The 27984-nt window shown below is 39.5% G+C and overlaps 1 protein-coding gene across 1 annotated transcript; it reads right to left on the bottom strand.

The window, feature by feature from the left end:
• Window positions 1-68: 68 nt before the first annotated feature.
• unc45b.L (unc-45 myosin chaperone B L homeolog) lies at window positions 69-27429 on the bottom strand. The gene is made up of 21 exons (XM_041582232.1): window positions 27182-27429; window positions 26929-27054; window positions 21989-22150; window positions 21277-21313; window positions 19807-19982; window positions 19224-19313; window positions 17764-17931; window positions 16696-16861; window positions 15119-15289; window positions 14353-14524; window positions 13271-13571; window positions 9406-9500; window positions 8701-8842; window positions 6916-7056; window positions 4743-4870; window positions 4226-4292; window positions 3422-3535; window positions 3165-3280; window positions 1902-2019; window positions 1472-1630; window positions 69-670 (listed from the first exon to the last, which is right to left on the bottom strand). The coding sequence occupies exons 3-21, from the start codon at window positions 22148-22150 to the stop codon at window positions 410-412; spliced, it is 2784 nt and encodes a 927-aa protein (XP_041438166.1). The 5' UTR covers window positions 26929-27054; window positions 27182-27429; the 3' UTR covers window positions 69-409.
• Window positions 27430-27984: the final 555 nt, after the last annotated feature.

Genomic DNA, 27984 nt, shown 5'->3' with positions numbered 1-27984 from the left:
TATTTGATGTCACCAGGTTTCTGTGGCCGCAGGCCAAGTGCTTTTATAAAATTAACAGAATTCCAGTGTAGCCTGTAAATCATTTTATTATTTACAGTGTTGCATGTTAGTGGTGCTGTTGGCACTAACATGGGAATTTCCATAATCTACCTGTAATTTCATTGTTTTGCTTCAATTTAACCCAGACATTCAAAATATTAAACCAACCCAGTTTAATCACAAAGACAAAAAAAACATTTATGTCCATGGAAAAAAGTTTTACATTTCATCGCTGTGTTTTTCATACCATGTACTTCTTAATAATTTTTGCAGTGCATACACAATTGGACAACCACAAATGTAAATGAAAGGGAATGCACATGATCCATTGCACAAGACAGAGGCCATGATAACAGTCACTGTGCATCATTCACGAAACAGTCTTGATGAAACCATAATCCAGACATTTAACTAGGGCTTCCCTGGCCACATTAATAATGTGCTGCTTTTTGGGAACATCTGCCTGCTTTCCAATGACTGTTAAGATCTCCAGCATCTCAGATTCCACCAATTTCTTAGCCAATTCTTTGTCTGCATTTATAAGGTTATTTGTAATCACAACTCCACGATGCTGAACTTGCAGATCCTCATTTAGACAGAGTCTCTGCAGAATCTCCAACCACTGATTTGTCTAAAGAAAAAGGAAGCATGCAAATGTGTTATTTCAGTACTATTGCTCAGGAGGTTAGAACACTGAATATGAACACAGCTTAACAGTGGACATATTACATACTATATGCTGTATATTTTCAAACAGTTAATTGCAAATTTAATAATAGCAAAAATGATACTTTTTGGCACCAGAACAGTGTCAGTCTTACTGTGCTTTACTGATATATACTAGACTGGGCTTGGTTTACTGGCTCTTACAGGCTATATAGGAGTGCATAAAGTAAAGCAATATTATTATGGAATAGCCCTTATTTATTAGGGCAAAGACACATCCGAAGATTTTGGGAGATTTAGTCGCCCAGCGACAAATCGCCTCTTCTTCGGGCGACTCCCCTGAAAAGTCTTCCCGCCAGCAAGAATCTAAATCGCTGGCAGGATGGCACTCGGGGCTGTTCGTTTTCCGAAGTTGCCTCATGGGGAAACTTCGGGCAACTTTGGCCATCCCACCAGCGATTTGATTTTTGCTGACGGGAAGGCAGTTCGGGGAGATTAGTCGGTAGACTAAATCTCCCCAAATCTTCGCATGTGTCTCTGCCCTTAACAGGGTCATTTTAAGCCCCTGCACATCTATTCTCTTTCAAACTATTGTTAGCCAGATATGACATCCTATTGGGCACCCGAATAATTAACAGAGCAAATAATAGTAATTGGTTTCTTCTCCAATGAACTGACAGAGAATAAAACCAGAACTAATGTGGGGCCCTGTGGCTAAATTCTGAGCAAACGTATTACACTGGATCTACTATTTAAATATACTCACCACTTCTGGCATCTTGTGACAAATTTTCTTCTCAGCAGCAGTCAATATTGCCAATGTCCCAGCAGCTGCCCTTTGCAGCTTCACCTCATCATCTTCACCGCAAAGCAGCACTATAAGTTTTAGACGGTCATTGCCATCTGCCATAAACCTCTCCTTAACCTGTGTAAATTCAAGCCACAAGAAGTGTCATATACAATGCTTACACCAAATAAAAAGTTGTGTCATTTCAATTAATATTTAAAATATTAGTACAGGTATATGTAATACTCTAACAACTAGAATAACTGTCCTAGACATTCTTTCCTTTATTCTCTCTGTGCTACTAGCTGTTGGAGAGAATAATTTTTCTGTTTCACTGCCACAAGATTTTTAGATTGAACAGGTGCACACATTAAAAATGATTATTATGTGGGTTAGTGTCTTCACTCACCTCTTTGTTGACAGCTAGATTACACATACATTCGGTGGCTGCTTGCCTGATCTGTTCGTGATTTTCAAACATGTAGTTTTCAATTTCTGGCAGAGCTTTCTCCTTAATAATTTTTTGCCTTTTGGAATAAGAGATATTAATAATAAATAGTATATATGTTACAAAATAAATCTAAATCACACAGAAAAATCCAGAAAATCTAATTTCTAAAAGGCAAGATACTGCCATTTGTAGCTACCACCAATAATTAAGGGCAAAATTCAATCAGATAATATTCACATATTCAGTAAGGTACTAGTGATACAGGAATCCCTGTCATTGCTAGGGCCCACTAAATAAATATTTTACATAGCTTTTAAATGTTCAATGAGAGAAAGTTGCTTACAATTGCATTTCTTTCATTATTCCAAAAATATTTTTTAGGTGGACCTCCTCTTGAGAATTCTTGGAAAGAAATGCAGAATTGAAAGGTGTCCTTACTTTCTAACATTCTCTTTTTGCCTCTCTAGAATATCTGTAAAGACAGCCATTACACCCTCATTTATAAAGACAGTTATTACTCTGTAAAGTCCATTACACAGTTTGCAAGTTTTGAATTTTCAAGACAAAAGGCTTTTAGAAATAGGTAATCTAGTGTTTACTTCCACAGGACATTAGAAATGGAAAAAACAATATGGTGAATTTTTTTTGGTCATTTTGTTTATGATGCTTTACTGGTTAAATTTACGTTACTGAAACATTGCTTCTGTAGATAAAAAAAATGTATGAACTAGTCAATCTGATCAGTAACAGGCACTAAAAATTTTATCATATTGTTTGAGCAATGGTGTATCTACAGGGCACCAGAACAGAGTAAACACTGGCACTCACGGCAGGTTCAAGCAGGGGTGTACCCTTGCGTTTTTATTTAGCAAAGTATCTACAGGGCACCAGACCACCCCTCAAATCTTAGGAAGGCCCCAGTATGTACTGCAACTCCCTTCTGGCCACTCTCTTGCTCCCCTCACACCGACTTGCATCCCCTTCTCCTTGCTCTTATATAGGAGAGTGGCCAGGGAGGGGGGGATTCTTTACAGCTATAGAGGAAGCAGACTCCGTGGTCCAGACCCCCTATCCCTGGACCCCCCTGTTACTGCCGGGTTTGCTCCCTCTATAGTTTTGCCACTGTGTTCTAGACCTAGAACTTATTTTTTTGTAATATTCATCTGTTTATAAAGTACAAGTCATGTAAGCAATTTTGATCTTTATTGTGGAAAGACAAACCTTAATTTGTCGCTCTTTCCAGCTAGATTAGTCAGAGCAAGGAGGGCTTCAAAGTTTTGAATTCCATCCCTTTCTGTATTTAATAGACTGACAAGGGGGCGCACCACTTCATACACCTGTAAGGAGACAAAATTGCCTGTTAATACAGTGTGCTATTACCTGGTACTTAGATTTTATTGCTGTTCCTAGAATAATAACATGGTCATGTCTTGAAACATTTAATCACATACTGTAAGTCAATAACCATAACTAGTTACCCTCTCTCCAGGGAATGCAATATCGGGATTTGCTACAGCTGCAATTTTAGCCAGCCCATGAGAAGCCTTTGTTTTGCCAACATCTGTTCCTTCCAGTGCCAGAGGGACCATAGCCTAGGCAAAAGACAAAAAAAACTCTTTATAGGAATCTCCCGAGATATCATATTTCTTGATTTGATCTGATTCTGATACAAGATATTTGGGGAAGTTCCAAGGAGTGCTGTTACAATTCTTAGCAGAATTATGATGCAGGAAGGCAGGCAAGCTATCCATGTGGTTGTAGCCCCCTTAAACTTTGAGAGCTATACCCTATAAAAACTAGAGTGAGGGTGGATCAGCCTGTGAGTCACAAAACACTTTTTGCCAAAATTAATGACAGCAGTGAGGGAGGTGCCAGCCTATGAAAAATATCACTGTGGCAAATAGAACTATATGAGGTTTAACTTGACAAGTTATGGTAGCTTAGCAAATGTTATGAAAATAATTTTGTGACTGTATTTTAGAAAATGTGTGCACTTACAAAGAATTAACAAAACATGGGGACAGGCAATGTGCATTGACGTGACCTGCTTCCACTTACTGATTAATCTACCGTGAAATTACATATATTGCTTCTGTATATTTGTGTATGGTTATCATGTATTTCCCTGTCCTGTTAATGTATCCATTAATGTAAAGCACTGAGTATAAGTAAAACTACAGAAATAAAAATGTAAATACCTTACTTAATATATTTTTAGTGTTTTTTATTAGTGTTTGAGTCTGTGATTTGGAAGTTAGAATTAGAATGCAAAGGAAAGTTACCTTGCCTCCTCCTTGAGCAACAATGATACCTCGATCTTTAGGGTCTTCACAAAGTGCCAGGAAAACTCTGTGAAAACAGAATTAGTAATCAGCAAAGTATCATCAGTTTTCAGTGAGCTTCGTCAGAAAGCAAGACAAATACTGGCAAGCCAGTGTATTAAAATTGTGTATTTGTTTAAAAGTAAAGTTAGGGTTATTCAATACAAATAAATAAATCAAGCATATAAATGGACACATGCAATCAACCTACATAACGATTCAGTGCCAAACCTTTGACTGCACACATAAACTGAATACAGTCATCTATTGGCCAATTATCTTTAGCTTGATCCAGGCAGGACAAACTGATGTGCATGCACAGATGATCACCCAATTGTGATGTAAGCACTGTAGGACAATAAAATCAGTTTGGCCAGTTTAAATGAACTAATAATAATAGTACTTGACAATATCAGGATTTTGTTACACTATAGGTTCATTTGTCGTATGGTCTCTTGTAATCTTTCATCTACTGTACCTTGCTAATTGTTCTTTGGTTTGGTCTGTAAGGATAGAGTTATCAGCTTTCACCATGCAGGAAAGAGCAGAAATCACATCTGCCTGTAGCAATCTCTTGACACGTTTCACCACAAAGTCCTTCTTATCCTAAAAGATAAATAATTATTTTGGCAACTTAAACACATGTCAGTATGTGTATATGAAGAATGAATACAATGCTGCACTCATTCAGTTACTGTTCTCAAGCTTAAAGGAGAACCAAACCCTTGCTAATAAAAACTGCTACCCCCTACCCTACACAGACCCCCTCCCTGGTCCCCCCAGCATAGATGGTACCTTTGGTAAATGCCCCTAACTCCTTACTTAACTCTTGGTGCTGTTTCAGGGCATCGGAGTTCACGGGCGCCATCTTCTGCTCTTCGGTAATCTTCAGGAAGAGTGTGGCGTGCTGGTGCATGTGCAATTGGAGCGATTTTCTGCTCATGCACAGAAAGTCACAGAAATTGCCGAAGCGATGGAAGAAGACCCGAAGATTACCGAAGAGAAGAAGATGGCGCCTGTGAACTCTGCTGCCCTGAATCTGCACTGAGGGGTAAGTAAAGAATTAGGGGCATTTAACAAAGGTACCGCCTACGCGGGGGGGGACAGGGAGGGGGACTATGTAGGGTAGGGGGGTAGGGGTTTTAATTAGCAAGGGTTTGGTTCTAGGGATACACCGAATCCACTATTTTGGATTCGGCCGAACCCCCGAAACGATTCAGCCAAATACCGAACCGAATCCTAATTTGCATATGCTAATTAGCATATACATATGCAAATTAGGGGTGGGAAGGGGAAAACATTTTTACTTCCTTGTTTTGCGCCAAAAAGTCACGGAATTTCCCACCCTGCCCCTAATTTTGCAGATGCAAATTAGGATTCGGTTCGCTGGGCAGAAGGATTCGGCTGAATCCAAATCCTGCTGAAAAAGGCTGAATCCTGGCCGAATCCCAAACTGAATCCTGGATTCTGTGCATCCCTATTTGGTTCTCCTTTAAAGGGGTAGTTCACCTTCTATGTTTACTTTAGTATGAATGTCCCATTCTTAACTTTTCAACTGGTGTCCTTTTTTTCATTGTTTGCTTTTGTCTTGTAACTCTTCATATAAGGAACGCCAGCCCCATCAGTCAAAAAAACTCTTGTGAGATGCAAATTTTGCCAATAGACATCTCAGATCTTATTACATACACATACGTGCAGAGAGCTGACCCTGAAAAGTAGCCAATGAGGGCCGGAACTAGGGGTAGGCAGAGTAGGCACTTGCCTAGGGCGCAAAGCTGGGGGGGGCGCCAGGCACATACCTGCTCTGTCGCCTACCCTATGTCTGGTCTCGTCTCTCCCCGGGCGCTGCCGTAATTTCAGTGCGTAAATGCACTTCTGCACAGTTTCCATGTCTCCCTGGCTGCTGCTGAAATTTCTGTGCCAAAATGAGCATCTGCGCATGCGCGTACGATCGCAGTTTCGCGCATGTGTGCTTCGAGTGTAGTTTCACGTGTGGCAGGCCAGGTTGCCTAGGGCGCCTGGCCGGGTTGGACCGGCTCTGAAGCCAATTATGTCTAACCGGGCAAAATCAGAATAGATGATTTTGTCTCCATTAAATTGGTTGTTCACCTTCCAAACACTTTTCAGTTCAGTTGTTTTCAGATTGTTCCCCAGAAATAAAGACTTTCTTCAATTACTTTTTATTTTTTACTGTTTTTCCTGTCTCTGGTGTTTGAATCTGGCAGGTCAGTAATTCAGGTGGAGACTCTAAACTGTTAGAATTTTGCAATATGTTGATACATTTCTCAGCAGCATCTCTGGAATATTAGCAACTATTGTATCAATTCTAACTGCTGCCTTTAATGAAATTCTGCTCAGCAGTGACAACGATAAGAAATCAACTAAATGTATCAATTTAGAACAGTTTACACTGGGTCGGCAACCCCCCTCCCAGAGCTGCTTTAGAAAAACAGTGACACATAGAAAATAGAAAGTAATTGGAAAAAGTCTTAATTTCTGGTGTACAAACTGAACTGAAAAAAGTGTTGGAAGGCGAACAAATGAAATCAGAAACCATTCTTCAGCTAAAGTTTTGTTTCTCTTTTATTTGATGATATAATAAGGTTCATTGTTTTTCTGCTGTGCACTTAATTCCCCAGATATTTCCTTACCTTAGGATGTTGCTCTGGAACATGCTGCTTGGAGAATTTTGCCAGTTGCACCATTTCAGGTATAACTTCCTTAACATCATAGCTGTTTGTACAGTTTACCAGTGTAGTAGCCACAGAGTAAAGGATGGTCTTATCACTTGTCTGAAAGGAACCCATGTGAAATTCATTAGTATGTTAAACAATAAGTTTAACTGTAGATTTATAAGGCAAGAAAAGGTCACTATTGGGTGATTACAGCTGATTAGTTACATCATCCTATTCCCTTTTAACACAACATTAATGTAGGGGTGTTTTTTGACTTAACTTTTACTGTAATACAGGGGATAAGTGAATGACAATGTAAGAAGAGAGGGGGTGCCTACATGCCACCCCTCCTGCCCCTCATGAATATAACGCTGCCAAATGGAGGCCTGGGGCGACTTCAGGTCTATGTGCTAGCCCAGAAGCCCAGAGACATTTCAAATAGAGTGGAAGGCATTGTGCAAATTGAAAAGAAAAAGAATGTGGATCACTCATGTTTTGTAGTGTTTTGTATTGATTTAGTGAAATTGCAGATTCAGGTCTCTAGATGGAAACGTGGGCTTGGAACTGTACTCTAGAAGGTTCTGGAACAGGAAAGAGGGAAATTGCCTGAGTAGGTCTATATAGGAGCAGTTAGTGTCAGGACAGCTTTTGTTGAACACGTCTATGTTAGTGATTAGGCTACCAGGCCAAGCAGCTGAGGCTTTCCTGAGCAGGAATGAAGTGGTTAGTATCCTAGCAGCACTGCCAGTTAGCACTACAGTTTTTGTACACCAAGAGAGTTATAAAGAGTCTCAGGAAGGTGAACCTCAGGGCAGCATTGTGTTCTGTGAACTTCTGTGGTGTAAATCTAATTTAATGATTGAATGTCTGTTGTAGAGTTTATCTCAGTATCGTCCATGCCCAGACCCCAGGCCAGCTGCCAGCCCAGGAACTGGGGGATCCACTTGTGCTACCAGTGGTGGGGTGACAGGTCAGGTGGGAGGGTTCAACAAAATTGGTAGGAGTGGGCCTCTGAGTTTGGGGTGGTTGGGCCTTCAGGCATGCCCCGGTCATCCCACCTCAACACTGGTTAATCTGCAGGGTCTATGTGTCTCTCTAGTTTATTTATTGCTAATTTGCCCAGCCAAAGAGTCCCCTGTAACAGTGGTATATACTAAAAATGGTTAAAGTGGACCTGTCACCCAGACACAAAAATCTGTATAATAAAAGTCCTTTTCAAATTAAACATGAAATCCAATTTCTGTTTTTTATTAAAGCATTCTTAGCTGTTGTAAACTCATTTAAAAATCTCAGCTGTCAATCAAATATTGTCTGCCCCTCCTCTATGCCCGTGGCATAGAGGCGGGGCAGACAATTACTTTCACTTTCAATCCAGCACTTCCTACATGTCACTGCTCTCCACACATTCCCCCAGTTCTCTTAACCATTTAATTGTGTAGCCAGGGCATGGGGATGGACATCAGGTCCCCCATTCTGGTGCACAAACAAGATTCTGAGATGATACAAGACTTGCCTTAATAACAGTGTGCACAAAATGGCTGCTGCCTGTTTGCTATCATTTTGAATTCCCAGACTAAAGGAAACAAGATTCAAATAATTTATATAGTGTATTTTAAGTTCATTTTGCTTGACTAATGTGATAAAATAGGATTTCTAATAATTTTATTGGGTGACGGGTCCCCTTTAATCCAGACATTCTAGAAGATAAAATATTTGCATCTTCTGTATAACACTTTAAATGCTGAGCATGGTGTAACATACCTTGGATAACTCAAACATGGCCTTCAGTGATTGCTCATCTTCTACAAATTCATCTTTTACATCAGCATCAAGTGTCAGATAAGCCAATCCTTCCACTGCCCATTTCCTGGTCTGTATGTCGAGACCAGTGTTACACAACCACCTGTTAAAAGAGATATAACAATTCCCTCTTAGACATGACCAGCTTTTGAGTTACTGACTAGTGCAGAATCTCAAACTGAATACCAAGTATGGTGCATCCCTAGTCCACGGACATAAAGATAGTCAGGTAGGAGTGGATGATCCCAAAAGAGCAAGCAATACAAATAAAAATGGAGCACACGTTGTGCATATCTCTAAAACTATTTTGTACCAAATATTTCTCTGTATGACGAAAAAAATAAATACAATTTCAATTCAAATATATTGTTCAGTGTTATTGGTCTTCTTTTTTTTCTCCAATAGCACTGCTTCTTCCCTTGAGGGAATTTCAAAAATCTTCAGTAATAAACATGTATTGCTTAATTTGCTGTTATTGTTTTTTAATCCATGGGTTAGATAGTCACAAAATTATAAGTGTTCTGCCTAACTGTATCTAAATTCTACATCCAAATCCACTAGATAATGATAATTTGAAACTTTGCTAATCATAATGGCAAGGTTCATGTTATCATGTGAGTATATTTCTGCTTTACATTCAATTTCACTGTATTCATTAATACTTACTTTCTGCATTGCTTGGCTAGTTTATCAGTAGATCCCTCTGCAAATTGCCTTAAAGCATAGTCTGTGCCACCAGCAGATCCTAGTTTACAAAGACCCTGTAATGCAAAAAAAAATCTAGGTTATAACCCTGTTCTACCAAATGTTGCCCAAGGCCCCAGAGCCTCCTTTATTCTTCTATGATTTGACTGCCTGTCATTTGGACTTGTGTTTGTTTGTGCCTCAATCCTTTATGAGAGGACAGAATAGAACATTCATTTTATAGCATAAATCCACCTTAAAGTATAAAAAAATAAAAAAATGTTTCATAATTAAAAAAAATGTAATGTATAAAGGCTGGAGTGACTGGATGTCTAACATAGCCAGAACACTACTTCCTGCTTTGCACCTCTCTTAGGGGCAAATTCACTAAGATTCGAAGTTGCGCCAGGCGCAACTTCGCCGCGCTTCGCCGCACTTCGCCAGGCATAGTTTCGCTAGCGCTCCGCAAATTCACTAAAATCCGAAGTTGCGCTCAGGGGTAGCGTAAGGTTGCGAAGTTGCGCTAGCGTTGATTCGCTATGTAAAGCGAAGTTACGCTAGCGAAGGCTAATTTTCATACGGCGCCAAATTCAAATTTCAAATTTCAATGGAGGAATACAAATACAAATGCCAAGAAAACCTTCAAATCATCAAATAAAATTTTTATTTTGCCCTACACATGTGCCCACTGTCTAGGTAAGTTGCCATGAGTCAGGAAATGTAGGGGGGAAGGAGGGGAGCCCAAAAAAATGTTCGATCTTTTTCAGCCTATCACCCATCATGTAGAAAACACGCCAGCGTTTTTTGGGACTTAGAAAAAAAAATTGACTTTTTTTGCAACAATCCCTATCTACTCTATTGCGCTTCGCCAGGTCTGAGGTGGCGAAGGAAGTCTAGCGTAAAAGGTAGCGTTCAGTACACTGCGCAAGTTAGTGAATTTGCGTAGTTACATCGCTAGCGAAAATTCGCCTGGTGTAAGGGTGCGAAGTAACACTAGCGTAACTACGCCAGCGTTCGTTAGTGAATTTGCGCAGTAACGAAAATGCCAAACGCTAGCGAATTAACGCTAGCGTTCGGCGCTTCGGCGCTTAGTGAATTTGCCCCTTGGTTTCCACTGATTGGTTACCAGGCAGTAACCAATCAGTGACTTGAGTGACATGCTTTTGAATCTGAGATGCATGCTGAAGATCAATTGCAAACTCACTGAATAGTTATGTCCCATGTGGCCCTCCTCAAGTCCCTGACTAACTCAGAGTTAGAGAGCTGAATAGCAGGTACTTGTGTTGTGTTCTTTTATGTTAGACATCCGGTCACTCCAGCCTTTATAGATTACATTTTTAGCTAACTATATTAGAAACATGCTGTAGAATGGCATACAGCAGCAAATAGTGTAAAATTACCTCTTAATTTTTTAAAATAAAAGATTAAAATGCACTCACATGGCAATGGTTATTTAAAAAGTATATCTATGCATCGTCCTCCTGGAAGCTCCCCCTGTGTGGAACGTCCTCACAAAAAGTCCCAAGGGTCAAAGTTTCTTGGGAAGGTATTAGGTTCGGCTTGCAGTGTCCTTTCCTTGTGTGCGATGCTGGGCGCCTTCCAGTGACGTCACCTGCCTTACGCGTTTCATCTTGCAACTTCCTCAGAGGCACCTCTGAGGAAGTCGCAAGACGAAACGCGTAAGGCAGGTGACGTCACTGGAAGGTGCCCCGCATCGCACACAAGGAAAGGACGCTGCATTCTGTCTATTGTGGTTTTTAATGATTTATATTTGTTCTAGAGCTCTCAGGCTTGAAATAAGAGCATATCTGATTAGTTATCCTAACATCCAGGGAGCAGTTTAAACTTAACACAGAAGATGAATAGTATTTCAATTGGACCTCAAAGTCAATCTGTTTTTACTTGCTGGGATCAGTGGCCTTGACAACCAGACATAATTTAGCTGCAGGTTGGAAAGAGCCAGCAAAATCAACAAAAAATAAAAAATGAAGATGAAATAAAAATTTGCTTAAAATAGGCCCACATACAGTGGCGGAACTACCGGGGGAGCAGGGGGTGCGATTGGACCAGGGTCTGCACCCCCTCAGGGGCTCCCAGCAGCTCTCCCACAGCTTGAAGCCGCAGTGAAAATCGTGTACGGAGGGGTTGGGGGGCCTCGTCTGCAAGTCCCGCACCAGGGCCTGCCCCCCGCTAGTTACGTTACTGTCCACATATAATATGGTAAAAAACATATAAAAGCAAACTTCCACATTAAAACAAGATACTAGTTAAAGTGATATGTATTTATTATATAAACTTTGTCATAAAAACTAAGAAAAAAAATGGATAAATATATAAGAATGTTTTTTTTGCTGTAAAATACATGCCTAAAGAATGGACCTCATAGGCAAGAAAGATTTCTTTGTAACATTTCCAATATACAGGTATGGGACCTGTTATCCAGGATACATGGGACCTGGGGTTTTCCGGATAATGGATCATTCTGTAATTTGGGTCTTCATACCTCAAGTCTACTAGAAAATCATTTATCAATAAATAAACCCAATAGGCTGGTTTTGCAATAAGGATTAATTTTATCTTAGTTTGGATCAAGTACAAACTACTGTTTTATTATAACAGAAAAAAAGGAAAACATTAACATTAGCTGTCAGCATGGTTTAGATGATTTTATTGCACTAAACCATGCTGACAGCTAATGTAAAATGGATGAAATAAATGAAGACATTTTTACTATTATACCTGAGGGGTGCGGTTGATCCTCAGCTGTGGAAAGTTTATATGATTCTGGAGACTGTTGCCTAGTGAATGTGGCCTGGAACCAGTGTGAGACTTTGGGTGATTTGCAGTGAGCTCCACTATCACTTTTTGTAGTGCATAAAATGGAGTCTATGGGGCAAATTCACTAAGATTTGTAGTTGCGCCAGTGTCTGCTTCGCCGCACTTCGCCAGGCGTATTTTCGCCAGCGCTACGCAAATTCACTAAAATCCGAAGTTGCATTCAGGGGAAGCGTAAGGTTGCGAAGTTGCGCTAGCGTTAATTCGCCAAGCAAAGTGAAGTTACGCTAGCAATGCTTAATTCGCATACGGCGCCAAATTGAAGTTACAATGGAGGAATATGTGGCAGCACTACACAAGCCTGGGAAACCTTCAAAACAGCAAATAACATTTTTATTTTGCCCTACTCATGTGCCCACTGTATAGTTAAGGTGCCTTGAGTTAGGAAATGTAGGGGGGAAGGAGGGGAGCCCCAAAAAAAATTTCTATCCTTTTCAGCCTATCACCCATAAAAAAAGAAAAAACGCCAGCGTTTTTTGGGACTTTTTTGGCACTTCGCCTGGTCTGAGGTGGCGAAGGAATTCTGGCGTAAAAGGTAGCGTTCAGAAAAATGCGCGCGTCAGTGAATTTGCGTAGTTACATCCATTGCGCAAATTTGCCAGGCATAAGGGTGCGAAGTAACACTAGTGAATTTACGCCAGTGTCCGTTAGTGAATCGGCGAATTAACGAAAATGTGCTATGCTAGCGAACTAATGCTAGCGTTAGGCGCTTCGTCCTTTAGTGAATTTGCCCCTATGGGAGACGGCCTTTTCATAATTCACATCTTTCTGGATAACGTGTTAATGGATAACGGATCCTATACATGTAGTTACCCATTTAATACGAATACCACTCTTAGACATTGGTACATGTAATCATATACTGTATGTGAGTGTATAGATGGGTAATTAACTACATAATACTAAAATTTGATTTAAAGGTCAACTATCAAATACAGTTTATTTGGACTGAAATTCTAACTTAATACAATGTTTTTCATACTTATTGAAAACAAACTTTAACTATCCTCACCACAAGTGCACGGATCTTTATTTTCTCGTTCTTGGTTTTCTTGTATATATCTTTCAATAAGGACACTCCATTTGTAATAATAAAGGATGCCCGGCTAAGCTTTGTGGAGGCATGAATCAAAGCTTCCACAGCCACCAGCTGATCGACCTCATTCTCTGATCCTGTCAAGGCAACCATCATTTCCATCACTCCCTGCATACCAAGGAGTCTGTTGCCAAGGTCAAAGGGCCCTTGCAAGATGCCTGATACTGTCTGAATAGCATGCAGATTCTTCTCCATATCCTTAGGGTCAAAACTGCCACTGGTAAAAAAAAAGAAGAATTTCACATGTAAAATGATAAATAAAACCATCTAATTATGCCTTTGTCCCCAAGAAATGTTTAGGTGACCAAAGCGCTCTTTAAAGAATCAATTGTGCCTGGTTGTAACTAGTAACTATAGGGCATATACTCCAGGATCCTTGTTCATAGCCCTTCCTGTCCCTTTTTTAGTAGGTTTGTATTAAATGTACAGGCTACTTTTGTACATGAGCATTAACTACCCTGCACATAAGTAAGGTATATGTTCTGCACCCCATAAGGAGGAAGAGGATCACTCTAAAGGAATCTAGAAGTTAAAGGGTGTGGAAAGGTGTTTTTCAGTGTAAGAGGCATATGGCTGCAGGCCATGGGAAATGCCACAGGATCCCGATGCTGCCATAATATTTATTAAAGAAGCCCATGTTTATATGGCCCTTTACTTGCTCTTAAGAATATTTACAGTAATTCATGTTATGCAATACTATGCCAATATGCACTTCCATTACAATTAGCAGATTAGCAATGTTGCACGTCAATGTACAAATGGTGGATCTTTGCTGGTGGTATTTTTCATGTTTTGCAAGAAACTGTTTTGGAATAGGCAAGACTGCAGTCACGTAGAATGGATGTAATGTACATTTTATACAAAGTGCAATGCTTAATAAAAATAACAATGGCTATCCAGCACTTACAGTATATGACACTTTATTCTTCATAGGAAGGTGGGTGAAAGCAAAGGTTTCTTGCAAATATATAAAAAGCAACAATCAAAATGGAACTTACGTGATATAGTCTTCACAGATAAGCCTGAAAGTGTCCCTTTCTGGGTCGCATCTCAAATCATCGTAAAGTTTATTAATCAAAACTGAGGCATTTAAACGTGTGTTTGGTGTCAAGGGTAGGCAATTTGGCAGCTCTGGGACCTGCCCCAAAACTTTTAGAATTTTTTTCAGTCCTGGTTGAAAGAAGATACGCTATTGTTAAACAACAAATCATGTTCTTCTGATATAGGAGAGGAAAATTAGAAACACAGCTTGTATTTAAAACGCAAGAACTTAAAAGAAATGAGAGAAAGGTGTGCTTATCTGTAAAAAGAGGTTCCAATGGATGCAAGGGAGCCCTGTATTTACCATTTGCTAAAGGCAAGGAACTGAACACAGTCTGCAGGGTTCAGGTACAAATGATCTGTATGTGACTCTCAATGATGGTAAATGAGCCCTTATGTGTACTAGTGTTAATTGTGAGTGAGTACATGTATGAATGTCTCCTTCTGGGCTGACTGATGTTAACACTGTGGATTCTCCGCCCTGCTGCTCCCCTTGCCTTTTTCAACTGTGGGCGGATTTTGGTGCAAAATGTCACGTTTTGGTGCCAAAATCCGTCACGTCTGCCTGCACCTGAGCAGAAATGATGCTTCCGGGTGGAGGCAGAGCAGAAGGAGAAAAGCAGTGGGGAAGCGGATTATCAGTTTCTCTGACATCATGTGGCCCTGGTCTAACAAGATAACAGTCTTTAATTATTCAGATTCACTCAAAGTTCTTGCACTCACCTGCATCCACCACAAAGAGGGTCTTGGAATTATCTTTATTCTTAAGATCATAACGTGGGATGTTTTTATTTAGGAGATTAAGTGCTTGGTCCCTGCCATGGCCAGATATCTTCTTACTAACCAGCATATCCAACAAATGGGTGGTGATTACCTTCAGATCCTTCTTAGTGTCTGTAAATAGGTGGCGGAAAAAATGTTAGAAACACTGCCTCTAATTCAATACCTGACTTGATAAATACACAAAACCCACAGGTACAACATTTTTTGTCACAACGGCCAGGGGTCTACAAATGTAGCGGTTGTGTCATGTGCAGCAGCCTAATCCTAGGCAATCATCTTTTACATCTTCGCACTGGCAAAAGATATAACATTAAGCACAGAATGACATGCACGACAACTTTAGTTGTATATATTATTAAATACCCGTGCGGGCTGATTTATTGTTGCAAGACTGTTTAATGAAAGCATTGGGATGCACAGGGCAAGCATCAGAGCTGCCCTGGACCCGGAGAGAGAGAGGCAAAAAGTAAAAACAGGACATTGCTCAGCAGCTAGTGGCTAATCATTGGGCAGAGGCTAAACATAGCCCTGTGGCATTCAGATATATGCCTATTGAACATGTACCTGCCAGAGCGAGAGGTGGAGACTTTGAAAATGCTCTACTGAGGAGAGAGGCCTATTGGATCCATGAGCTGGACTGTGTGGCCCCCAAAGTGTTAAATGGGCAGCTAAATGTAAAACATTTTTAGATCACACTTGCGTTATATTACTATATTACTATAGTTATATTACTATTTTTAGTTAAATGTACGTTTTAAACAACATTTTCTCTCTGCATTTTACAAATGGACTAAAGCTCAGTATAACTCTTCCCCATGTTGTCAGATCAATTCTTAGATAACTTGCTCTGCTTTGGTTCACCCAATCTTCCCTTCACACCTCTTGTGTGCCCCATTGGGGATTTATTATTATATTAATAGGGATTAGCATTTTATAATCAGGGCACAAATTTCATTCTAACCATATAGGTGTAAAAGCCTCATTAACAAAACACTGATTAAACAAAAAAAGTGTATTTTATGCAATTTTAAATGTAAAACATTTTTAACTCACACTTGCATTATATTACTATAGTTATATTACTATTTTTAGTTAAATGTATAAGGCAATATTAGCAATTTGAGTGAATATATTTTCTAAAAGAAAAGTAAACCCTCCCAGCCAATTTTTTCGTTTTAGCAGCACTGAGACACTTCACCTGATGTAATAAAACATATGTCAGATCCAAATCCCTATAGCTGTAGTATGCAAAACATCTTGTTACAGAAATGAAATTACACAAACAAAAAATGATGTATAATATTCCTATGTAAAATAAAACCCTCCCCCGGAAATTCCAATTTGAAAACTGTTTAAAAGACAAGTGGAGACAGAGGTTTGTGAATCTAGTGGGAAATCCGAAATTTTTATCTCCAATTTTATTTTATCTCAATATTACCACTTTTGTGAATTCCCCCCATAGACTTGTAAAATATTAAGTATAGCACACATATTACAGCTCTGTAACCAATTCTTACCCAATACAAGAGCTTCCTCCTTTCCATGTACTTTCTTATCCTCTCCTGTTAAAGAATCCACAATGTTTTGCAACAGGTTACATGTTGCTAGAGCAATTTCTTCATGGTCTACTGCCATGATACTGCAGATCTTATTGATGCCCACAAGGTGTACAATTGCGGTTGCCTATAACAAAGAAACAAAAGCATTTGGTTAGACTCCATTAGCTTTTTGGCAACTGACAATACTCTTACTATTCTTTGACATTCTTTTATATCTGTGTTTAATTATAAAAATATATTGGGTGTGGTAATTACTAAAGATAGTGATGTGATAATATAATTCTGGATTGCATGTATAGTTAAAATACTACAAATCATGTACATTTTAATATGTGTTATCATTATAAAGAAGTTTAAAATAAATCATGTAACTGGCAAGGGAAAACATATCCTGTTTATAAGTTTATATGTTCCGATTGTTTTGAATCAGTAAGTGATTATGATTCATTTTATGAATATTTTTGTATAGATACAGTTATGTTGAATTGAAATGTTTGCCTTGACAGATACATTCTGCATTATACTTTGTAATAGTTTCAATTAAAGTTACTTAGAACGTTTTCCTGACTTTCTGCAGGCCTATGAAATCAATACAGTTTAAATACACATATACCTGTATGATGTTTACAGGTTCAGCCTGCAGACATCACATCAGCATTAATATATCATACATTTCCCAGTTACCAATTACCACTTTAATATTATTTATTGATTCAAATTAGATTTTAACAAGAAGTAGATGGACTAGGCTTTCCTCTTTCCTCTAGGTGCCTAAATAGGTGGGGCTCCCTATTAGGAGGAGTTATCCCAAGCTCAAGTAGTCTTAGCTCTAAGGGTCTATAGTTGCATTAGGATCCAGACTTATTTCAAGGCCCTCTTGGAGATCCAACATTTTATGGACCCCGTAACTTCATAACTAACTGTAAGTGGTAGTGCCTTCAGCTCTCAGAGTTGTAGAGATTAGTTGGGCAGCTAAGGCACCTTTAAGGACCTTGGCAAATGTGGTGCTAAACATAAAATGCTTACCCGTGCTCTGTGCCCAGTGCACATGCCAGAGAGTGTTCTGACTGCAGAGAGGATTAGTTCTGGATTCTTGGTTTCAATCAGCTGCATAAGAAGGTTTACACCATTGTTCTGAAAAATCCGTTCAGCTCCTGCATCTTCTCGGCCCAAAACGATCATGTTGTTAGCTGCCTACAAGCAGAATATTAAAACAGGATCGATACAAATGAATCCTTTACCAAGTGATCTCTTCTTATTAAAAGCATAGTATCCATGCATTCTTCCAATTAATTTGGTGGCTTAAATGAGAGTCATGTGTCTCTACCTCTAGGGATACACCCCAAAATTATCCAAGTGAAATTAATAAACTTTCGACCAAACGAATTGTGACCAGATGTTTTTGTTTCCAATAAAAGACAAAAAGAAGTTAGCACTTTTAGATTTAAAAGTAATGAATACCGTAGCAGTAAAAAAGGAGAGGTTATTTAAAAATGATATGTAAAAATGTAGTGTGCATAAACACAGTACTGGAATTTTAATAATAATTATCCCACTTGTACTGCAATAGTGGTTACATCTGTTTGTGTATTTAGCAGGAATTTCAGGGGGGCTACCTGCCACCACTGTGATTGTTCCATTTGCTGTTTGTATACTAACAGCTGCAGAATTTTGACTTGTATTAGACTGATGGACATGATCTGTTACCTACATCAGCACTCTCACACATATGGAGGCCTATTTATTAGAGGCCACATTTTAGTTGTTTTAGAGGTCTTTGAAACCACGACTCTATTTCTCTAAAATCACGAATGCCATTAAAGTTATTTAAAGACCTGAATACAAAAAGCATGAACGAAAATAGCCGTCGAAAAACTTTTTGTGGTTTGCAAAATGAAAAATTCATACAACAATTAACATTTTGATCTATGAAAATCTCTAAGACCACAAATCAAAACTTGATTTTTGCAAGAAAAGAAAGGGAACTTTGGCCCCTTTATGTTGATATTTCAGGGTGATTCCTGAATCAACAAAAATATGAAAAATGCCTGAAAATATCTCATGATGTTTGTTGGTAGCAACATTACCGTTACTTGTGTTCAGATATGGAAAGGAAAACGGAGGTATAGGGGGCCCCATAAGGCCCTAATAAATTAGTTCATACAAGCTTCCCCCCACATATTCAGGGTCGGACTGGCCCGGTGGGCCCCAGCCGGGCCAGACCCCACTCTCCAATCTCTGTGCGCATGCACGCTGTGTGATTCCTATGCGGGCTGTTCGACTCATATGCGCGCTGTGCGGCTCCTGTGCGCACATGCGACAGCAGTCCCGGTGGGCCCTGGACCCCCCAGTCCGACCCTGCACATATTCACTCCCTGTATCAGATAAGTGGTACTCTGGTGTGGTCAGCAAATAATTTGTGAATTCAATTGTACTTCTTAATTGTTGATTTTTGAATGTTTTTGACCAGTGCATTTTTATTTTACCTTCTCTCTCTTTTCTTTATCACTGTTCTCATCTAACAGGATTTCGAACATTTTTTGAACCCTGGAGTCCGTGGAGAACTGAACATGTAGCTGTTGGAGAATAAGCAGAGTAGGAAACACAAAACAAATCAGGCTCGTAAATGTTTTTATTTTGCTTCAGTTTAGACCACCAATGTTAAAAATGAGACCTGCTGTAGCAACAAAAACCAAGTGGATATCTCTAATTTTGAGTTTCTAGATTTTTTTTTCTACACAATCCCCCACTCTTCATGTGCTATTGCTTGAAAGCAATAAGATATAATGTAATAGCTCTGAGTAATAAATGAGAGTGCAGGGTGGCATAGCGTTTCAGTGGTTAGTATTGCTGTTTTACTGTGTTGTGATCCTGAATTCAAGTCTAACTTGGGCACAATCTGCAAGGTTAATGTAACAGGGGACTTAGACAGCTAGACTGTGACAGCAACTAATAATCTCTGTAAACCACTGCATAACATGTGGCATTATATATATAGGATCATAATAATGTATAATGTAACGTATTATTGGTGTAATATAAAACCAACCATATTCTCAGGAAACAAACCTTTTCTTGGATATCTGAACCAAGCCGATGTAACGTCTCCAAGAATGTTCGATTTTTGGGCTCAAGTGTTGCACATCTCTGAACGTCTTTATAGGCCTGGTCCAGCTTGCCCAGTTTCTCTAGAGCCTGGCAGCGCCTGAAAAGAGCTTTAATGTCTGATGCATCCACATCGATAGCTATATTAAAAAAATAATATCATAAAAAAGGTATGTTGACTTCAGTGGTTTTGTTATCTAAAACATGAAATACCTGTTTTACAATTGCAGCTAATAATGAACATATCAATTATTTAAGCTTGAATAAAGCAACTAAACTTGACAGAATGTATATCTTTTCTTTGTGGTCTCTCTACAACAGTGGTTCCAAAATGTGTGTAAGAGTTTCCTGGGGAGACTAAAGGCTGTGGATAAAGAGGCTTAATCCAAGGATTATATTTGGGGGTGCTACAGATTTTCTATAGTGACTACTGTCAGGGCCCGAAGGCTCCGGTTGGAATATATTGACCAAGGAGAAGTAGCAGGCACCAAACACAGTTAGTGGTATCCAAGGGGTTAAGAAATTTAGCATACTCAAGTCCAGGCAAGGGTCAGTTCAGGCAGCAAGGATTCAAATCAGTGAAACAGGCTGACTTCAGGATCAGGAATCAACAATCAGAAGTATAGCGCACCCAGGAACACACAAGGTAGAACCTATAATGGGGCAAGGTTCAGGAGTCTTTGGCATCTATTTAAAGGGGATTTTTCACGCCAAAACAGGCACACTGGCATCACGTACTGACGTTGTGCGTTGACACTGCACATTTTGACGTGTGTCCGTCATGACGCCGCACGAGTTTTGATGCGTCAAAATGTCATGACATGATACCCCTGGGCACTGCCATCTTGCCTGCGACGCCGAAGAGGAATGAAGTGCCATCAGGTGTTCCTTACAACTACTATGAAATCTTACATATATCTGTAATGTTATTTTTAACAAAGGGGATATCCAAAACAAACCTTGGTTCACAAAACGGGAACCTGAGCACAAAAGAATCTCTTCTCTGAATAAACAACAGGAGGGAGTCTCCTACTGCCCACCCCAACCATCTCATTTACATGTGCACAAAGAAAACACTAGGGTAAAGTTCTAGTAATCACAATAGATGTTGGATGCAAGGTCAGATTGGCCCAAAAATGTTAGTGGATAATAGCACAGGTGAGACAGAAACTGCTTTCAATTGTAATTTAATTTGTAAATAGCTAATGAATTGCATGAACATAAAAACATTCACTGGCTGTCAAAAGTTTTTGCAGCAGCACACATGTGTTGGCAAGTGAGGAGGTGGAACATGTACGCTAGAGTTATTGCAAAAGCTAGACCCCGGTCCCTCTGAGGTTTTTTTTCACTGAGGGGGCTGGTGCCGACTTGTTAAGCATCTGGACAGATTTCTCATGACTTTCACAGAACAGCAAATTATTTTTGTGAACTAACCTTTTGATGCATCTGCTGCTGCTTGTATGTAGTTTTCCTGTTAGAACAAACAAGGGATGTGTAAAAAAGAAGAATCCTTGGGTTTCAAAGCTAAATCGCTATAAAAATATCAATTGGGTTTATGCAGAAAGGAGTAATTTTTCTATTTTTTCTATTTAATGCAGTTGAGCTCTGTGGGCGATTAATGGTATATTACATGTACTGTACATGCTTCACTGTGAAGATACAATCAGCTCCATTTTTACACTGATAAACACTGCAGTGATGTTTGTCAAGTTATTTTTATTAAAAAATAATTAAAATATGCAAACAGTACATAAAGATGAATATAGTACAGTAGGTAGCTGGGCTGCTCTCTGCCAGAATCAGGGGCAATTCTTGCCTTAAAGCCACCATCCACACTTATCTAAACATAGCCAGCAGGGGTCCAGGGGGGGCTGCATCACTAGAAAAACAGAATTTCCGATATAATTACCAGAAATTTGGCTCCTAAAGTTACCAGGAGTGTTTTTTTGCCGCCAGAGGCAAGGTTCTCACCTTGCCTCATGGCAGAAACACCCCTGGCTGGAATGCTGTGTGCTAACCTTTAAGGCAAACCAATGCTGCATAAAGGTGCTGATTTTTGCTATTGTTAGATCGTGTATAACCAGCCAGTTACTTCTCCAGGGTGTTTTGAATGAAGGTGAATATTCAGCGATATTTTCTCCATTACCTGCTTTAAGTAACAAGCAGACCTGTTCCGATAGATTACAGCCTGGATCTTCTTCTCATTTATAAGCTTCAACGCTTTGCTGTAACACTCAATAGCTTGGCCATAGTCATTGGATTGGAAATATTTATTACCCTCTTCCTTTAGCTGCACTGGGTCTTCCATCTGCAGATAAAATAAGTCACGTATTTATATAAGCGTACTGTATGTAACATTGTTTAGAGGGAACTCTGTCCAACAGAAGTTCCTAAAATTACAACACAACATTAGGATAAAAATGTACATAAATATATCAGTATTGTTATGTTAGGTTTATATAAATGAAAGATCACTACCATGGGCGTCCACAGAAAATGTTCTGGATAATAAACCGCAATCACGATGTGGTTCCACCTCCCAGACCCACTTGACACGACAAAGTTAAGAGCGGTGGGGAGAGGGGAGTGGCATCTCAGCGGCCGTCTCAGGGCGGCTTAAGATGGCCATAGACGGCAGATTTTATCCTTATGTTCGATGAACGATACTGCGTTGCAAACTCCCAACCCCCAACTTACCATTCCGATTAAATAAAGTAGTATAAATAACAAATCAGATGATGTTCTGGCCATTAACTAACAGACAGCAATCACACAAAAGTTATGTCCGACAAATAGTAGTGACAGTTGCCCATTGATATCATCAGATAGGCAATGCATGCAGAGATATTATTGTTAGCCAACAGAAATCGAACCTGTCTGATCAACTAAATGACTAATCACCATGGCAAGAAAAATGCCGGGACAATCCACACACGGCCCAAAAATCATACGAACAACTTTATCTTTTGCATCTATAGCCAGCCCCTGCCTGCATGTTCTTAGAGCTAGGCCACACGGGAAGATTTCAGGGACATTAGGCGCCTGGCGACTAATCGCTGCGTCTAATCTCCCTGAATGGCTCGCTGGTATCTCGCACCCGCTAGCGCTAATGTCGTCTGCGCCTATTCACACGCGGCAACACGTTTTTCTCGCGTGGCAATTTCGAGCGACTTTGAAAAACGTGTCGCCGCGTGTGAATAGGCACAGGCGACTTTATCGCTAGCGGGTGCGGGATACCAGCGAGCCATTCAGGGAGATTAGTCGCCTCAAAGACGCGGCGATTAGTCGCCAGGCGACCAATCTCCCTGAATCTTCTCGTGTGGCCCTAGTCTTAGCTCAGCTAATCCTCTGCAAATTCTACAGATAAACAGCTGCCTACCAATTCATTTTATTACTGGCACTGCAGGCTTCCGATATCACTGTGTGATTAAAAGATGATTAAGGCTTGCCTTGGGGTGGGAAGAATGAAAAATGTTTTGTATTTTTCTTGGAATTAGCTGAAGAAGTCAGGGTGGAGCAACTGCCCCCTTTTACCCCCTTCTGCAGACACCCAAGATCACTACTAATAATGGAAAGTGTAATGTCTTAAAGGGAAAACCTGTTATCTGTGTCACCCACTGTGCAACCCTTAGGGTAAGGTCACACTGAGCGTTTCTCAGAGATTAAGTCGTCTGGCGACTAATCGGCTCGTCTTTGCGGCGTCCAATCTCCCCGAATGCCTTCCCTCAATGAAAAACCACAAGGAAACTTTGGGCGACTTCGGAAAACTAATCGCCGCGTGTGATTAGCGCCGGTGATTTTTCATTTCAGCCAGAGCAAGAGTGAGGGAAGGCGTTCGGGGAGATTGGTCGCAGCAAAGACGAGGCGATTAGTCGCCAGGCGACTAAATCCCCCCGAAATGCTCAGTGTGACCTTACCCTTAGTTGTTGCAGTATAGCTGAAGCATGTCAAAGGGTGCTGGGAGTTATAAATAGGTCATAAATAACTGGTAAGCGATTCTCATTTTTTGAATGAAATGCTTAATATCAGAGCTTAATCTGTACATTAAAAGGGTTATTTACTAAACCTTGAGTTTTTCTGGTCCGTCTATTTGGGCCAAAATCTTTTTTCATGGGAAAAAACCTAAATATTTTCAAGATTTATTATATCCTATATAGCCCAAATCCGAAAATCATGTATAAGTCAAGTCAATGGTAGCTGTCCCTATCCCAATTTGAAGATATAGTTGTCTGCGCTGGGTTTAGCCCAATAATCTGATAAATTTAGGATTTTCGGGCAAAAACCTGAAAAAATCAAGCAGCTCGGGAGAAAAGTCCGAAAAATCTTACAATTTGGGTTTTCGCTCAATTTTATTGAGTGTTTTACAGATCCGACTATATTGATATATTTTATTAATATATATAAGGCAAAATCAGGGAGTTTGGTTGTGCCGATTCTAGTAAATAAACCCCATAAAGTCATGTGACTTTAAAGTACAAGAAAACTGAAATTCACTGGGGATGTCAAAGGAACAGCTGAGATGAAACAGAAGATGGTTGAGCTCCTATACCCCATGCTAGTGAGTTTTATAGTGAAGTAAAGCCCCGGTCAGAGGTCCAAGTATTTACCTCCACTAAATTACATCAACAGGCAGCGCTTAATATAATAAAATACTAAATGCTAATTGTGTATACAGTCTGAGATTAATTTTTACCAGAACACACCATGTAGAAGCCACAGTGAAAGCCAAGAAAATATCTGCTATTTTTATACAAATGTAGCCACTGGAATAATTGAGAATAAGTGTTAGCACATGCAATTGGTTCAAATATTAAAACAAAGTCTATTCAAAGTTGTACTTATTTGATATTTCGCAGTTTCAGTGCTATTTACTACATTGAAAAAGAGGGTGGAACAATGGGGCTGTGTGTATGTATATCTTTATTTTAGCACTGCAACAGGCACAGATTGTCACTAACTAATGGAGAAGCAAGCTGTTCTTCAGATAAGCACCAGCAGAAAAAGTGCACAGTTGAGTACACAGAGATAAGAAAATGAGATTGAAGTGATCTGATTTCCTTGTGTGTTTTTTCCCCCCTTGAAGTTCCCACATGGCACTGAAACAGTTGTGTCTATCAGCCTGAGAGTCTCTCTCCATATATAGAATACAATCTGCTTATCCTGGGACATGTGTTACTGTCACCTGTTACAGAGTCATGGCACCGAAATTTCACTTTACACTCCCCTCCTCCATGCAAAGAGCAGAGACTAAACAATGCTGATGAACCTGCATTACAAACAGATTCATTAGCTCTATTTTGTGAAGCAAACCTTCAATTTTTTAAAACATTGGATTATGGTGAAAAAACATTTTACAATAATCATAAGTCAGTGTTTAGTATTACCTGTATGATGCAAGAGGAAAAAAAAACCTGAAAATAAGAAATTAAAAAAAAAAGTCGAAAGAAATGGAAATAGGGGATTATGTGTTTGTGTATGTACAGTATGTCCATAGGAGCTTGCCCACACTTTTATTTTTACATTTTAACTAATGCTGTAGTATTGAAGCATATACCTATGTGTATGATACATTATTTGGAGTGTAGTTCCTGCAGCTGCAGTGCTTTCAATGTTGTGCTTTCCAAATGGACCCAGAAACACTGTTCATGCCCTTATGGAATGTTCCTAAATTGCTGTTGATTCTGGATATTCCTCCTTGAAGTATGCCATAAAAATAAGTATAAGACAAGCTATTTTCTGCTTCCGTCACAGGCACAGGCTATTAATATTTTTATATAGTGAATAAAGTACCCCCTCTTGTAAAATATAAGGATTTTATAATTACAGAGGAGTTCCATGACCATATAAAAACACAAGGCAGAGTGGTTTTATACAGGTCATGGGACTCCAAGGTGAGTCATGTGACAGAAATTACATCAGTAAACTCAGATTATGACCAATGACATCATTAAGCACTATTTATAAGAATATGGTTTGCAGAAAATGTGTGGCTCTTGTGTCAATAATATATTTCACTACTCTATACAGAGATTATACACATCAGTCCCTGTCCCATTGGAGTTTACAATCTTAGGTACCTATCCCATAAACAATGAACACTTTTATAAGGAACCAGTTAATCTGCCTGTATGTTTTCGGACTGGAAGGAAACCAAAGAATCCTGAGGAAACCCATGCAAGCCTAAGATCATCTATAGAGTTATGTATGTTACATAGTTAGGTCTATCAAGTTCAATTCTTCCATATAAAACCCAGCATCCATACATACAGTACAGACAGTCAAACAACCTCTCCATACACTCACATAAACTATATATACCAATGTCTATATTAATTGTAGATTTTAATCTCACTATAGCCTTTAAATATTATGCTTGTCCAAAAATCATACAAGCCCCTCTTAACTATGCCCACCATGTACCCACCTAAACCAGTGGCATAACTACAGTCTAATGAGCCCTGGGGCAAAATGTACAACTGTCCTCTCCAGGCTGCAAGCACAGGAAAATTTGTACAGCAACCTGATTTTGTAGAATAGGGGTGTCCAAAAGGTAGATCAGGTAGAATTGCAGCAATGTATTCTTCTTTTTTTTTTTACATTTTATTAGCTTTCATACCATGTACGGGGGGCAACATTTAAAATGGAAAAAACATGTGCAAAGCGCCATGGGCCAAAAGGTACTGGTCAGCTTGCCTTGCTGCAGATTACTAATTCAGTACAATTCAGCATACATAAAATAGTTGCTCCAGGGGCAACTGCTAAGGACATGGTCTGTAAGGGTAATTTTGCATCCCTTACTGTTCTTGCCTGATGCTATGGCAAATTAGCTCTGTTAACATCTCTATGAACTGGCTTCCCTGTTGTGCATAATGGTAGAAGAGTAAACTTCCACACGTGCTATATTGCAAATTAATTCCATTTAACCGATTAAATAAAAAGTAAAAACAACAATTAGTGCGAGTGCATATTGCAAACCTTTTTTTTCTAGCCCTCCGGTTATCGTATCACAAACTCATTACCAAATAGAAGGAAAAAAGAGAAAATCCTTTTCTCATTCTATTACTGCTTCATATCACTACAACATACCTTTTATATAGCAGTATAAATTCCTTCTCTTCTTCTTTGTTCCCTCTGCTTCTGATTCTTAGTAGTTTTTTGGCATGAAGCCTCCCTCTCAGTTATATATAGATGTCAATGAAATGGTCCAGTCCTCTGGAATGTCACACAAGCGGAGATGAACAGGGGTTTAACTTGAGCAAAACTAATGCCTAAACCTGCTTTGATAAGAATTATCTATGCCAAGCTTTGGCATATAACTTGAAAATCTACAAGCTCTTACCTCTTCACATGAGTTGCCATTAAGCACAAAGTGAACAGTTGTAGTTGCAATTAAAGTATTAGCAGACACCCCTCGTCCAATGGACAAACCCATCTGTCCTGCATTTTTTTGGTTCTCAATAACAGCTGCCTGGTGGCAAAGTGACTAGTGATAGTAGGAGATGTTCCAGAGCAGCTGTCATTGCTGGAAGTGCCTAGTAACTTCTGGAATACACATATCCATGTTACTAGGCTGGGATTGCTCCACTCCTCATTTTTATTCTGCTTCTAGCCACCATCATCATCATCATCATTTATTTATATAGCGCTGTGAAGATACGCATGGCTTTACTGCAGTTATAGCAAATAGGGAATAAATGGTGGATAATAAACAAGGATTACAGAGTACAATAGGGTTAGAAGGACCTAGAGATTAGAGTATACAAACTAAAGATAAGGGTACAATTGAGACATTAGGATTATATAAACACTTTGTCATTTTTAAAACAGCAATGATTAATTAAGGTACATCGAATAAGCCTCTTTAAACAGGTGGGTCTTTAAGGAGCGCTTGAAAGTTTGGAAAGAAGGAGAAAGTCTGACAGCTTGTGGCAGAGAGTTCCAGAGAAAAGCAGAAGCCCGAGAGAAGTCTTGTAGACGAGAATGGGCAGAAGTGGAGGAGAAGTGAGGCGAAGATCAGAAGCAGAGCGAAGGTTTCGTGAAGGAGTGTATTTGGAGATTAGAGATGAAATATAGGGAGGGGTTTCATTATTAAGGGCCTTGAATGTGAGTGTAAGTAATTTGAATTTGATTCTAGAAGAGATT

This window comes from Xenopus laevis, chromosome 2L (genome assembly GCF_017654675.1).
Source record: "Xenopus laevis strain J_2021 chromosome 2L, Xenopus_laevis_v10.1, whole genome shotgun sequence".
In the NCBI taxonomy this organism is placed as follows: Eukaryota; Metazoa; Chordata; class Amphibia; order Anura; family Pipidae; genus Xenopus; species Xenopus laevis.
This window is presented reverse-complemented; position numbering and strand designations above follow the sequence as displayed.

Coding starts and splice junctions, on each gene's coding strand:
- unc45b.L (XM_041582232.1), bottom strand. CDS start 22,150: ATGGAAGACCCAGTGCAGCTAAAGGAAGAGGGTAATAAATATTTCCAA. Junction 17,932..19,223: donor ATAAAGAAAAGAGAGAGAAG/GTAAAATAAAAA, acceptor TTCTGCTTGTAG/GCAGCTAACAACATGATCGT. Junction 8,843..9,405: donor CTAGCCAAGCAATGCAGAAA/GTAAGTATTAAT, acceptor CTCTTTTAACAG/GTGGTTGTGTAACACTGGTC.